General features: G+C 51.1%; 1 protein-coding gene across 1 annotated transcript in view; it reads right to left on the bottom strand.

Annotated features, from left to right (window-relative positions):
* The window catches only part of kif1c (kinesin family member 1C), a gene marked incomplete at its 3' end in the record, with an annotated part of 98688 nt that overhangs the window by 51140 nt on the left and 35262 nt on the right, over nucleotides 1–12286 (bottom strand). The window contains exons 3-5 of the mRNA XM_052515580.1: nucleotides 6669–6745; nucleotides 6454–6568; nucleotides 4358–4422 (exon numbers count right to left, since the gene is read on the bottom strand). Coding sequence (XP_052371540.1) covers nucleotides 4358–4422; nucleotides 6454–6568; nucleotides 6669–6745 — 257 coding nt within the window. The remainder of the gene's footprint in view (nucleotides 1–4357; nucleotides 4423–6453; nucleotides 6569–6668; nucleotides 6746–12286) is intronic.

Genomic DNA, 12286 nt, shown 5'->3' with positions numbered 1-12286 from the left:
AGAGAGAGAGGGGGGATGGAGAGAGATAGAGAGAGAGGGGATGGAGAGAGATGGAGAGAGAGGGATGGGGAGGGAGATGGAGAGAGAGGGATGGGGAGGGAGATGGAGAGAGAGGGATGGGGAGGGAGATGGAGAGAGAGGGATGGGGAGGGAGATGGAGAGAGAGGGATGGGGAGGGAGATGGAGAGAGAGGGATGGGGAGGGAGATGGAGAGAGAGGGGATGGGGAGGGAGATGGAGAGAGATGGGGAGGGGATGGGGAGGGGATGGGGAGAGGAGAGAGAGGGAGGAGATGGAGAGAGAGGGATGGGGAGGGATGGAGAGAGAGGGATGGGGAGGATGGATGAGAGAGGGATGGGGAGGGAGATGGAGAGAGAGAGGGATGGGGAGGGAGATGGAGAGAGAGAGGGATGGGGAGGGAGATGGAGAGAGAGAGGGATGGGGAGGGGAGATGGAGAGAGAGGGGATGGGGAGGAGAGAGAGAGAGAGGGATGGAGAGAGAGAGGGATGGGGAGGGAGATGGAGAGAGAGAGGGATGGGGAGGGAGATGGAGAGAGAGAGGGATGGGGAGGGAGATGGAGAGAGATGAGGGATGGGGAGGGAGATGGAGAGAGAGAGGGATGGGGAGGGGAGATTAAGAGAGAGAGGGGATGGGGAGGGAGATGGGGAGGGAGAGAGAGAGGGATGGGGAGGGGAGATGGAGAGAGAGAGGGATGGGGAGGGAGATGGAGAGAGAGGGATGGGGAGGGGAGATGGAGAGAGGGGATGGGGAGGGAGATGGAGAGAGAGGGGGATGGGGAGGGAGATGGAGAGAGAGGGATGGGGAGGGAGATGGAGAGAGAGGGATGGGGAGGGAGATGGAGAGAGAGAGAGGGGTGGGGAGGGAGATGGAGAGAGAGAGGGGTGGGGAGGAGAGAGGAGATGAAGAGAGAGAGGGATGGGGAGGGAGAGGGAGATGGAGAGAGAGAGGGGGGAGGGAGAGAGATGGAGAGAGAGGGGGGGAGAGGAGATGGAGAGAGAGAGGGGGGTAGGGAGAGATGGAGAGAGAGGGGGTAGGGAGAGAGATGGAGAGAGAGAGGGGGTAGGGAGAGAGATGGAGAGAGAGAGGGGGGGAGAGAGATGGAGGGAGAGAGATGGAGAGAGAGGGGGTAGGGAGAGAGATGGAGAGAGAGAGGGGTAGGGAGAGAGATGGAGAGAGAGAGGGGGTAGGGAGAGAGATGGAGAGAGAGAGGGGTAGGGAGAGAGATGAAGAGAGAGGGGATGGAGAGAGAGAGGGGGTAGGGGGGGGATGGAGAGAGAGAGGGGGTAGGGAGAGAGATGGAGAGAGAGGGATGGGGAGGGGAGATGGAGAGAGAGAGGGGTGGGGAGGGAGGGAGATGAAGAGAGAGAGGGGTGGGGAGGGAGGAGAGATGAAGAGAGAGAGGGATGGGGAGGGAGATGGAGAGAGAGAGAGGGGTGGGGAGGGAGCGAGGGAGATGGAGAGAGAGAGGGGTGGGGAGGGAGATGGAGAGAGAGATGGGTGGGGAGGGAGATGGAGAGAGAGATGGGTGGGGAGGGAGATGGAGAGAGAGATGGGTGGGGAGGGAGATGGAGAGAGAGGGGTGGGGAGGGAGGGAGGGAGATGGAGAGAGAGAGGGGGATGGAGAGAGATGGAGCGAGAGAGGGGGATGGAGAGAGAGAGGGGGATGGGGAGAGAGATGGAGCGAGAGAGGGGGATGGGGAGAGAGATGGAGCGAGAGAGGGGGTGGAGAGAGATGGAGAGAGGGGGGATGGAAAGAGAGAGAGGGGTGGGGAGGGAGGGAGGGAGATGGAGAGAGAGAGGGGTGGGGGGAGGGAGGGAGGGAGGGAGATGGAGAGAGAGAGGGGGATGGAGAGAGATGGAGCGAGAGAGGGGGATGGAGAGAGAGAGGGGGATGGGGAGAGAGATGGAGCGAGAGAGGGGGGTGGAGAGAGATGGAGAGAGAGGGGGATGGAAAGAGAGAGAGGGGGTAGGGAGAGAGATGAAGAGAGGGGGGGGATGGGGGAGAGAGATGGAGAGAGAGAGGGGGGGAGGGAGAGAGATGAAGAGAGGGGGTGGGGAGAGAGATGGAGGGGAGAGAGAGGGGGATGGGGAGAGAGATGGAGAGAGAGGGGGGGAGATGGAGAGAGAGATGGAGAGAGAGAGGGGGGAGATGGAGAGAGAGAGGGGGGGATGGGGAGAGAGATGAAGAGAGGGGATGGGAGAGAGACAGAGAGAGAGGGGATGGGGAGAGAGACAGAGAGAGAGGGGGGATGGGGAGAGAGATGAAGAGAGGGGGATGGGAGAGAGAGAGAGAGAGGGTGATGGGAGAGAGACAGAGAGAGAGGGGATGGGGAGAGAGATGAAGAGAGGGGATGGGAGAGAGAGAGAGAGGGGGGATGGAGAGAGAGACAGAGAGAGAGGGAGTATGGGAGAGACAGAGAGAGGGGATGGGAGAGACAGAGAGAGAGGGTGATGGGAGAGAGACAGAGAGAGGGGGATGGGGAGAGAGAGATGAAGAGAGGGGGATGGGAGAGAGAGAGAGAGAGGGGGGGGATGGGAGAGAGACAGAGAGAGAGGGGGGATGGGAGAGAGACAGAGAGAGGGGGATGGGGAGAGAGATGAAGAGAGGGGATGGGAGAGAGAGAGAGAGAGGGGGATGGGAGAGAGAGAGAGAGAGGGTGATGGGGAGAGAGATGAAGAAAGCGGGATGGGAGAGAGACAGAGAGAGAGGGGGATGGGAGAGAGACAGAGAGAGAGGGGGATGGGGAGAGAGATGAAGAGAGGGGATGGGAGAGAGACAGAGAGAGAGAAGGAGGATGGGAGAGACAGAGAGAGAGGGGGATGGGAGAGAGACAGAGAGAGAGGGGATGGGGAGAGAGAGATGAAGAGAGGGGGATGGGAGAGAGAGAGAGAGGGGGATGGGAGAGAGACAGAGAGAGAGGGGATGGGGAGAGAGATGAAGAAAGCGGGATGGGAGAGAGATGAAGAGAGGGGATGGGGAGAGACAGAGAGAGAGAGGGGATGGGAGAGATGAAGAGAGGGGGATGGGGAGAGAGAGAGAGAGAGAGAGGGGGATGGGAGAGAGACAGAGAGAGAGAGAGGGGGGATGGGAGAGAGACAGAGAGAGAGAGAGGGGGATGGGAGAGAGACAGAGAGAGAGAGAGGGGATGGGAGAGAGAGAGAGAGAGAGAGGGGGATGGGAGAGAGAGAGAGAGAGAGAGGGGGATGGGAGAGAGACAGAGAGAGAGAGAGGGGGGATGGGAGAGAGACAGAGAGAGAGAGAGGGGGGGTGGGAGAGAGACAGAGAGAGAGAGAGGGGGGGGATGGGAGAGAGACAGAGAGAGAGAGAGAGGGGGAGGGGAGAGAGAGAGAGAGAGAGAGAGAGAGGGGGATGGGAGAGAGACAGAGAGAGAGAGAGAGAGAGGGGGATGGGAGAGAGACAGAGAGAGAGAGGGGGATGGGGAGAGAGATGAAGAGAGGGGATGGGAGAGAGATGAAGAGAGGGGGATGGGAGAGATGAAGAGAGGGGGATGGGAGAGAGACAGAGAGAGAGGGGATGGGAGAGAGATAGAGAGAGAGGGGGATGGGAGAGAGACAGAGAGAGAGGGGATGGGAGAGAGACAGAGAGAGGGGGATGGGAGAGAGACAGAGAGAGAGGGGGATGGGAGAGAGACAGAGAGAGAGGGGGATGGGAGAGAGACAGAGAGAGGGGGATGGGAGAGAGACAGAGAGAGAGGGGATGGGGAGAGAGACAGAGAGAGAGGGGATGGGAGAGAGAGATGAAGAGAGGGGGATGGGAGAGAGACAGAGAGAGAGGGGATGGGAGAGAGAGATGAAGAGAGGGGGATGGGAGAGATAGAGAGAGAGGGGGGGATGGGAGAGAGACAGAGAGAGAGGGGGATGGGAGAGAGACAGAGAGAGAGGGGGATGGGAGAGAGAGATAGAGAGAGGGGGATGGGAGAGAGACAGAGAGAGAGGGGGATGGGAGAGAGACAGAGAGAGAGGGGGATGGGGAGAGAGACAGAGAGAGAGGGGATGGGAGAGAGAGATGAAGAGAGGGGGATGGGAGAGAGACAGAGAGAGAGGGGGGTGGGAGAGAGAGATGAAGAGAGGGGGATGGGAGAGAGACAGAGAGAGAGGGGATGGGAGAGATGAAGAGAGAGGGGATGGGAGAGAGACAGAGAGAGGGGGGATGGGAGAGAGATGAAGAGAGAGGGGGATGGGGGAGAAAGATAACAATATACATCATTTACAATAAAAGTGTTAAATTCAGTTCAGTTTAGCTGTTTAAATGAACATGACTATGAGGTATATCAGAATGATGATATAGATGTGTCAGAGGTCAGGGGTCAGTTACCTGGGGAATGATCCCCTCCTGTCCCTCTTCCTGTCTTCCCATCATGGTGTAACTCTTCCCTGCTCCTGGAAACATAAACAGCAGAACAAAATTCAATATATCATGAATAACAATATAACAAACAGCAGAACGACATTCAATATATCATGAATAACAATATAACAAACAGCAGAACAGCATTCAATATATCATGAATAACAATATAACAAACAGCAGAACGACATTCAATATATCATGAATAACAATATAACAAACAGCAGAACGACATTCAATATATCATGAATAACAATATAACAATATAACAAACAGCAGAACGACATTCAATATATCATGAATAACAATATAACAAACAGCAGAACGACATTCAATATATCATGAATAACAATATAACAAACAGCAGAACAAACATTCAATATATCATGAATAACAATATAACAAACAGCAGAACGACATTCAATATATCATGAATAACAATATAACAATATAACAAACAGCAGAACGACATTCAATATATCATGAATAACAATATAACAATATAACAAACAGCAGAACAGCATTCAATATATCATGAATAACAATATAACAATATAACAAACAGCAGAACAAACATTCAATATATCATGAATAACAATATAACAATATAACAAACAGCAGAACGACATTCAATATATCATGAATAACAATATAACAATATAACAAACAGCAGAACAACATTCAATATATCATGAATAACAATATAACAAACAGCAGAACGACATTCAATATATCATGAATAACAATATAACAAACAGCAGAACGACATTCAATATATCATGAATAACAATATAACAATATAACAAACAGCAGAACAAACATTCAATATATCATGAATAACAATATAACAAACAGCAGAACGACATTCAATATATCATGAATAACAATATAACAAACAGCAGAACGACATTCAATATATCATGAATAACAATATAACAAACAGCAGAACGACATTCAATATATCATGAATAACAATATAACAAACAGCAGAACAAACATTCAATATATCATGAATAACAATATAACAAACAGCAGAACGACATTCAATATATCATGAATAACAATATAACAATATAACAAACAGCAGAACGACATTCAATATATCATGAATAACAATATAACAATATAACAAACAGCAGAACGACATTCAATATATCATGAATAACAATATAACAATATAACAAACAGCAGAACGACATTCAATATATCATGAATAACAATATAACAATATAACAAACAGCAGAACAAACATTCAATATATCATGAATAACAATATAACAAACAGCAGAACGACATTCAATATATCATGAATAACAATATAACAAACAGCAGAACGACATTCAATATATCATGAATAACAATATAACAAACAGCAGAACAAACATTCAATATATCATGAATAACAATATAACAATATAACAAACAGCAGAACGACATTCAATATATCATGAATAACAATATAACAATATAACAAACAGCAGAACAAACATTCAATATATCATGAATAACAATATAACAATATAACAAACAGCAGAACGACATTCAATATATCATGAATAACAATATAACAAACAGCAGAACGACATTCAATATATCATGAATAACAATAACAACATACAGTATAGTATCTAGAGTATAGTATCTACAGTATAGTATCTACAGTATAGTATCTACAGTATAGTATCTACAGTATAGTATCTACAGTATAGTATCTACAGTATAGTATCTACAGTATAGTATCTACAGTATAGTATCTACAGTATAGTATCTACAGTATAGTATCTACAGTATAGTATCTACAGTATAGTATCTACAGTATAGTATCTACAGTATAGTATCTAGAGTATAGTATCTAGAGTATAGTATCTACAGTATAGTATCTACAGTATAGTATCTACAGTATAGTATCTACAGTATAGTATCTACAGTATAGTATCTACGGTATAGTCTCTACAGTATAGTATCTACAGTATAGTATCTACGGTATAGTCTCTACAGTATAGTATCTACAGTATAGTATCTACAGTATAGTATCTACAGTATAGCAAGATGGGTGAACCAACCGGTCTGTCCGTAGGCGAAGATACAGACATTGTATCCTTCAAAAGCATGAAGCAGCATTTCCTCTCCGATGTCCTTATAGACTTGTCTCTGGGAGGCAAATCTCTCATCCTCCGCCTGGGGAGACAGGACACAACATGGACACGCAGTTACCAGATTTACTATGAAGAAGAGAGAAACTGTGGGTCCTTGGGCTCACTGAGAGAGAGAATCTCACCGTAGTGTGTGACCAGTAAGAGTAGTCGAAGGTGAAACTCTTGCCTTCATTCTTGGGCTGTTTGGGGTTGGAGATGCCTGAAGAGGACAGGCAGGCGTTAGTACACACACACAGTAGTACAGACAAAGACACGCACAGTGTTGATAAAGGCCTGGGGGTTAGGGTTGTGTGTCCTGAACAAACACCTAGCTCAAACCCTAACCTCAGCACACACCCTCTAACCCCCTAGCTCAGACCCTAACCTCAACACACACCCTCTAACCCCCTCGCTCAGACCCTAACCTCAACACACACCCTCTAACCCCCTAGCTCAGACCCTAACCTCAACACACACCCTCTAACCCCCTAGCTCAGACCCTAACCTCAACACACACCCTCTAACCCCCTAGCTCAGACCCTAACCTCAACACACCCTCTAACACCCTAGCTCAGACCCTAACCTCAACACACACCCTCTAACCCCCTCGCTCAGACCCTAACCTCAACACACACCCTCTAACCCCCTCGCTCAGACCCTAACCTCAACACACACCCTCTAACCCCCTATCTCAGACCCTAACCTCAACACACCCTCTAACACCCTAGCTCAGACCCTAACCTCAACACACACCCTCTAACCCCCTAGCTCAGACCCTAACCTCAACACACACCCTCTAACCCCCTCGCTCAGACCCTAACCTCAACACACACCCTCTAACCCCCTCGCTCAGACCCTAACCTCAACACACACCCTCTAACCCCCTCGCTCAGACGTTAAACCATAACCCCCTTCGAACTGAATGTGCAAAAATAACAGACTAGGGTCACATGACTGGCACAGGAATTCTGGGATTGCTGCTGAGGCCTGTTCCATGGGACGCATATGACACTCAAACACACACACACATTCAGACACACACACACACTCAGACACACACACACACTCACTCAGACACACAGACTGAGACACACAGACTGAGACACACAGACTGAGACACACAGACTGAGACACACAGACTGAGACACACAGACTGAGACACACAGACTGAGACACACAGACTGAGACACACAGACTCAGACACACAGACTGAGACACACAGACTCAGACACACAGACTCAGACACACACACACGCAGACACACACACACGCAGACACACACACACGCAGACACACACACACACACACTCAGACACACACACACACTCACACACACACACACACACACACACACACTCAGACACACACACACACTCAGAAACACACACACACTCAGACACACACACACACACACACACACAGCCAGGGTTTATTTATAGGCTCAGAGAGGGGTGCTTTGCTTTGATCTCTGGCACTCTGATGCAACACAGAGAGCCTGATTCACTCAGCCTCACCCTGAACACACACACACTCAGACACACACACACACACACACACACACACTCACTCAGCCTCACCCTGAACACACACACACTCACACACACACTCAGCCTCACCCTGAACACACACACGCGTTATGTAACCTGTTGGATATTTTATACAATCACCACAACGGGGAGAGAGCACCCTACAGAGAGAAGGGGAGTGGAGGAGTGTACCCTACAGAGAGAAGAGGAGTGTACCCTACAGAGAGAAGGGGAGTGTACCCTACAGAGAGAAGAGGAGTGGAGGAGTGTACCCTACAGAGAGAAGAGGAGTGGAGGAGTGTACCCTACAGAGAGAAGGGGAGTGTACCCTACAGAGAGAAGGGGAGTGGAGGAGTGTACCCTACAGAGAGAAGGGGAGTGGAGGAGTGTACCCTACAGAGAGAAGGGGAGTGTACCCTACAGAGAGAAGAGGAGTGTACCCTACAGAGAGAAGGGGAGTGGAGGAGTGTACCCTACAGAGAGAAGAGGAGTGTACCCTACAGAGAGAAGGGGAGTGTACCCTACAGAGAGAAGAGGAGGGAGGAGTGTACCCTACAGAGAGAAGAGGAGTGGAGGAGTGTACCCTACAGAGAGAAGGGGAGTGTACCCTACAGAGAGAAGAGGAGTGGAGGAGTATACCCTACAGAGAGAAGGGGAGTGTACCCTACAGAGAGAAGGGGAGTGGAGGAGTGCACCCTATAGAGAGAAGGGGAGTGGAAGAGTGCACCCTATAGAGAGAAGGGGAGTGGAGGAGTGTACCCTACAGAGAGAAGGGGAGTGGAGGAGTGCACCCTATAGAGAGAAGGGGAGTGGAGGAGTGTACCCTACAGAGAGAAGGGGAGTGGAGGAGTATACCCTACAGAGAGAAGGGGAGTGGAGGAGTATACCCTACAGAGAGAAGGGGAGTGTACCCTACAGAGAGAAGGGGAGTGGAGGAGTGTACCCTACAGAGAGAAGGGGAGTGTACCCTACAGAGAGAAGGGGAGTGGAGGAGTGTACCCTACAGAGAGAAGGGGAGTGGAGGAGTATACCCTACAGAGAGAAGGGAGTGGAGGAGTGTACCCTACAGAGAGAAGGGGAGTGTACCCTACAGAGAGAAGGGGGAGTGGAGGAGTGCACCCTATAGAGAGAAGGGGAGTGGAGGAGTGCACCCTATAGAGAGAAGGGGAGTGTTCCCTACAGAGAGAAGAGGAGTGGAGGAGTGTACCCTACAGAGAGAAGGGGAGTGGAGGAGTGTACCCTACAGAGAGAAGGGGAGTGGAGGAGTGTACCCTACAGAGAGAAGGGGAGTGGAGGAGTGTACCCTACAGAGAGAAGAGGAGTGGAGGAGTGTACCCTACAGAGAGAAGAGGAGTGGAGGAGTGTACCCTACAGAGAGAAGGGGAGTGGAGGAGTGTACCCTACAGAGAGAAGGGGAGTGGAGGAGTGTACCCTACAGAGAGAAGGGGAGTGGAGGAGTGTACCCTACAGAGAGAAGAGGAGTGGAGGAGTGTACCCTACAGAGAGAAGGGGAGTGGAGGAGTATACCCTACAGAGAGAAGGGGAGTGGAGGAGTGTACCCTACAGAGAGAAGAGGAGTGGAGGAGTGTACCCTACAGAGAGAAGGGGAGTGGAGGAGTGTACCCTACAGAGAGAAGGGGAGTGGAGGAGTGTACCCTACAGAGAGAAGGGGAGTGTACCCTACAGAGAGAAGGGGAGTGGAGGAGTGTACCCTACAGAGAGAAGGGGAGTGTACCCTACAGAGAGAAGGGGAGTGGAGGAGTGTACCCTACAGAGAGAAGGGGAGTGGAGGAGTGTACCCTACAGAGAGAAGGGGAGTGGAGGAGTGTACCCTACAGAGAGAAGGGGAGTGGAGGAGTGTACCCTACAGAGAGAAGGGGAGTGTACCCTACAGAGAGAAGAGGAGTGGAGGAGTGTACCCTACAGAGAGAAGAGGAGTGGAGGAGTGTACCCTACAGAGAGAAGGGGAGTGTACCCTACAGAGAGAAGAGGAGTGGAGGAGTGTTCCCTACAGAGAGAAGGGGAGTGTACCCTACAGAGAGAAGAGGAGTGGAGGAGTGTACCCTACAGAGAGAAGGGGAGTGGAGGAGTGTACCCTACAGAGAGAAGGGGAGTGTACCCTACAGAGAGAAGGGGAGTGGAGGAGTGTACCCTACAGAGAGAAGGGGAGTGGAGGAGTGTACCCTACAGAGAGAAGGGGAGTGGAGGAGTATACCCTACAGAGAGAAGGGGAGTGGAGGAGTGTACCCTACAGAGAGAAGGGGAGTGGAGGAGTGTACCCTACAGAGAGAAGGGGAGTGGAGGAGTGTACCCTACAGAGAGAAGAGGAGTGGAGGAGTGTTCCCTACAGAGAGAAGGGGAGTGTACCCTACAGAGAGAAGAGGAGTGGAGGAGTGTACCCTACAGAGAGAAGGGGAGTGGAGGAGTATACCCTACAGAGAGAAGAGGAGTGGAGGAGTGTACCCTACAGAGAGAAGAGGAGTGGAGGAGTGTACCCTACAGAGAGAAGGGGAGTGGAGGAGTGTACCCTACAGAGAGAAGGGGAGTGGAGGAGTGTACCCTACAGAGAGAAGAGGAGTGGAGGAGTGTACCCTACAGAGAGAAGGGGAGTGGAGGAGTGTACCCTACAGAGAGAAGGGGAGTGGAGGAGTGTACCCTACAGAGAGAAGGGGAGTGGAGGAGTGTACCCTACAGAGAGAAGAGGAGTGGAGGAGTGTACCCTACAGAGAGAAGGGGAGTGGAGGAGTGTACCCTACAGAGAGAAGGGGAGTGTACCCTACAGAGAGAAGGGGAGTGGAGGAGTGTACCCTACAGAGAGAAGGGGAGTGGAGGAGTGTACCCTACAGAGAGAAGGGGAGTGGAGGAGTGCACCCTACAGAGAGAAGAGGAGTGGAGGAGTATACCCTACAGAGAGAAGGGGAGTGGAGGAGTGCACCCTACAGAGAGAAGGGGAGTGTACCCTACAGAGAGAAGGGGAGTGTACCCTACAGAGAGAAGGGGAGTGGAGGAGTGTACCCTACAGAGAGAAGGGGAGTGGAGGAGTATACCCTACAGAGAGAAGGGGAGTGGAGGAGTATACCCTACAGAGAGAAGGGGAGTGGAGGAGTGTACCCTACAGAGAGAAGGGGAGTGGAGGAGTGTACCCTACAGAGAGAAGAGGAGTAGAGGAGTATACCCTACAGAGAGAAGAGGAGTGGAGGAGTGTACCCTACAGAGAGAAGGGGAGTATACCCTACAGAGAGAAGGGGAGTGGAGGAGTGTACCCTACAGAGAGAAGGGGAGTGGAGGAGTGTTCCCTACAGAGAGAAGAGGAGTGGAGGAGTGTACCCTACAGAGAGAAGGGGAGTATACCCTACAGAGAGAAGGGGAGTGGAGGAGTGTACCCTACAGAGAGAAGAGGAGTGGAGGAGTGTACCCTACAGAGAGAAGGGGAGTGGAGGAGTGTACCCTACAGAGAGAAGAGGAGTGGAGGAGTGTACCCTACAGAGAGAAGGGGAGTGGAGGAGTGTACCCTACAGAGAGAAGGGGAGTGGAGGAGTGTACCCTACAGAGAGAAGGGGAGTGGAGGAGTGTTCCCTACAGAGAGAAGAGGAGTGGAGGAGTGTTCCCTACAGAGAGAAGAGGAGTGGAGGAGTGTACCCTACAGAGAGAAGGGGAGTATACCCTACAGAGAGAAGGGGAGTGGAGGAGTGTACCCTACAGAGAGAAGGGGAGTATACCCTACAGAGAGAAGGGGAGTGGAGGAGTGTACCCTACAGAGAGAAGGGGAGTGGAGGAGTGTACCCTACAGAGAGAAGGGGAGTGGAGGAGTGTACCCTACAGAGAGAAGAGGAGTGGAGGAGTGTACCCTACAGAGAGAAGGGAGTGGAGGAGTGTACCCTACACAGAGAAGGGAGTGGAGGAGTGTACCCTACAGAGAGAAGGGGAGTGGAGGAGTGTACCCTACAGAGAGAAGGGAGTGGAGGAGTGCACCCTACAGAGAGAAGGGGAGTGGAGGAGTATACCCTACAGAGAGAAGGGGAGTGGAGGAGTGTACCCTACAGAGAGAAGGGGAGTGGAGGAGTGTACCCTACAGAGAGAAGGGGAGTGGAGGAGTGTTCCCTACAGAGAGAAGAGGAGTGGAGGAGTGTACCCTACAGAGAGAAGGGGAGTATACCCTACAGAGAGAAGGGGAGTGGAGGAGTGTACCCTACAGAGAGAAGGGGAGTATACCCTACAGAGAGAAGGGGAGTGGA

Source organism: Oncorhynchus keta, unplaced genomic scaffold, assembly GCF_023373465.1.
Source record: "Oncorhynchus keta strain PuntledgeMale-10-30-2019 unplaced genomic scaffold, Oket_V2 Un_scaffold_2955_pilon_pilon, whole genome shotgun sequence".
NCBI classification, from domain to species: domain Eukaryota; kingdom Metazoa; phylum Chordata; class Actinopteri; order Salmoniformes; family Salmonidae; genus Oncorhynchus; species Oncorhynchus keta.
This window is presented reverse-complemented; position numbering and strand designations above follow the sequence as displayed.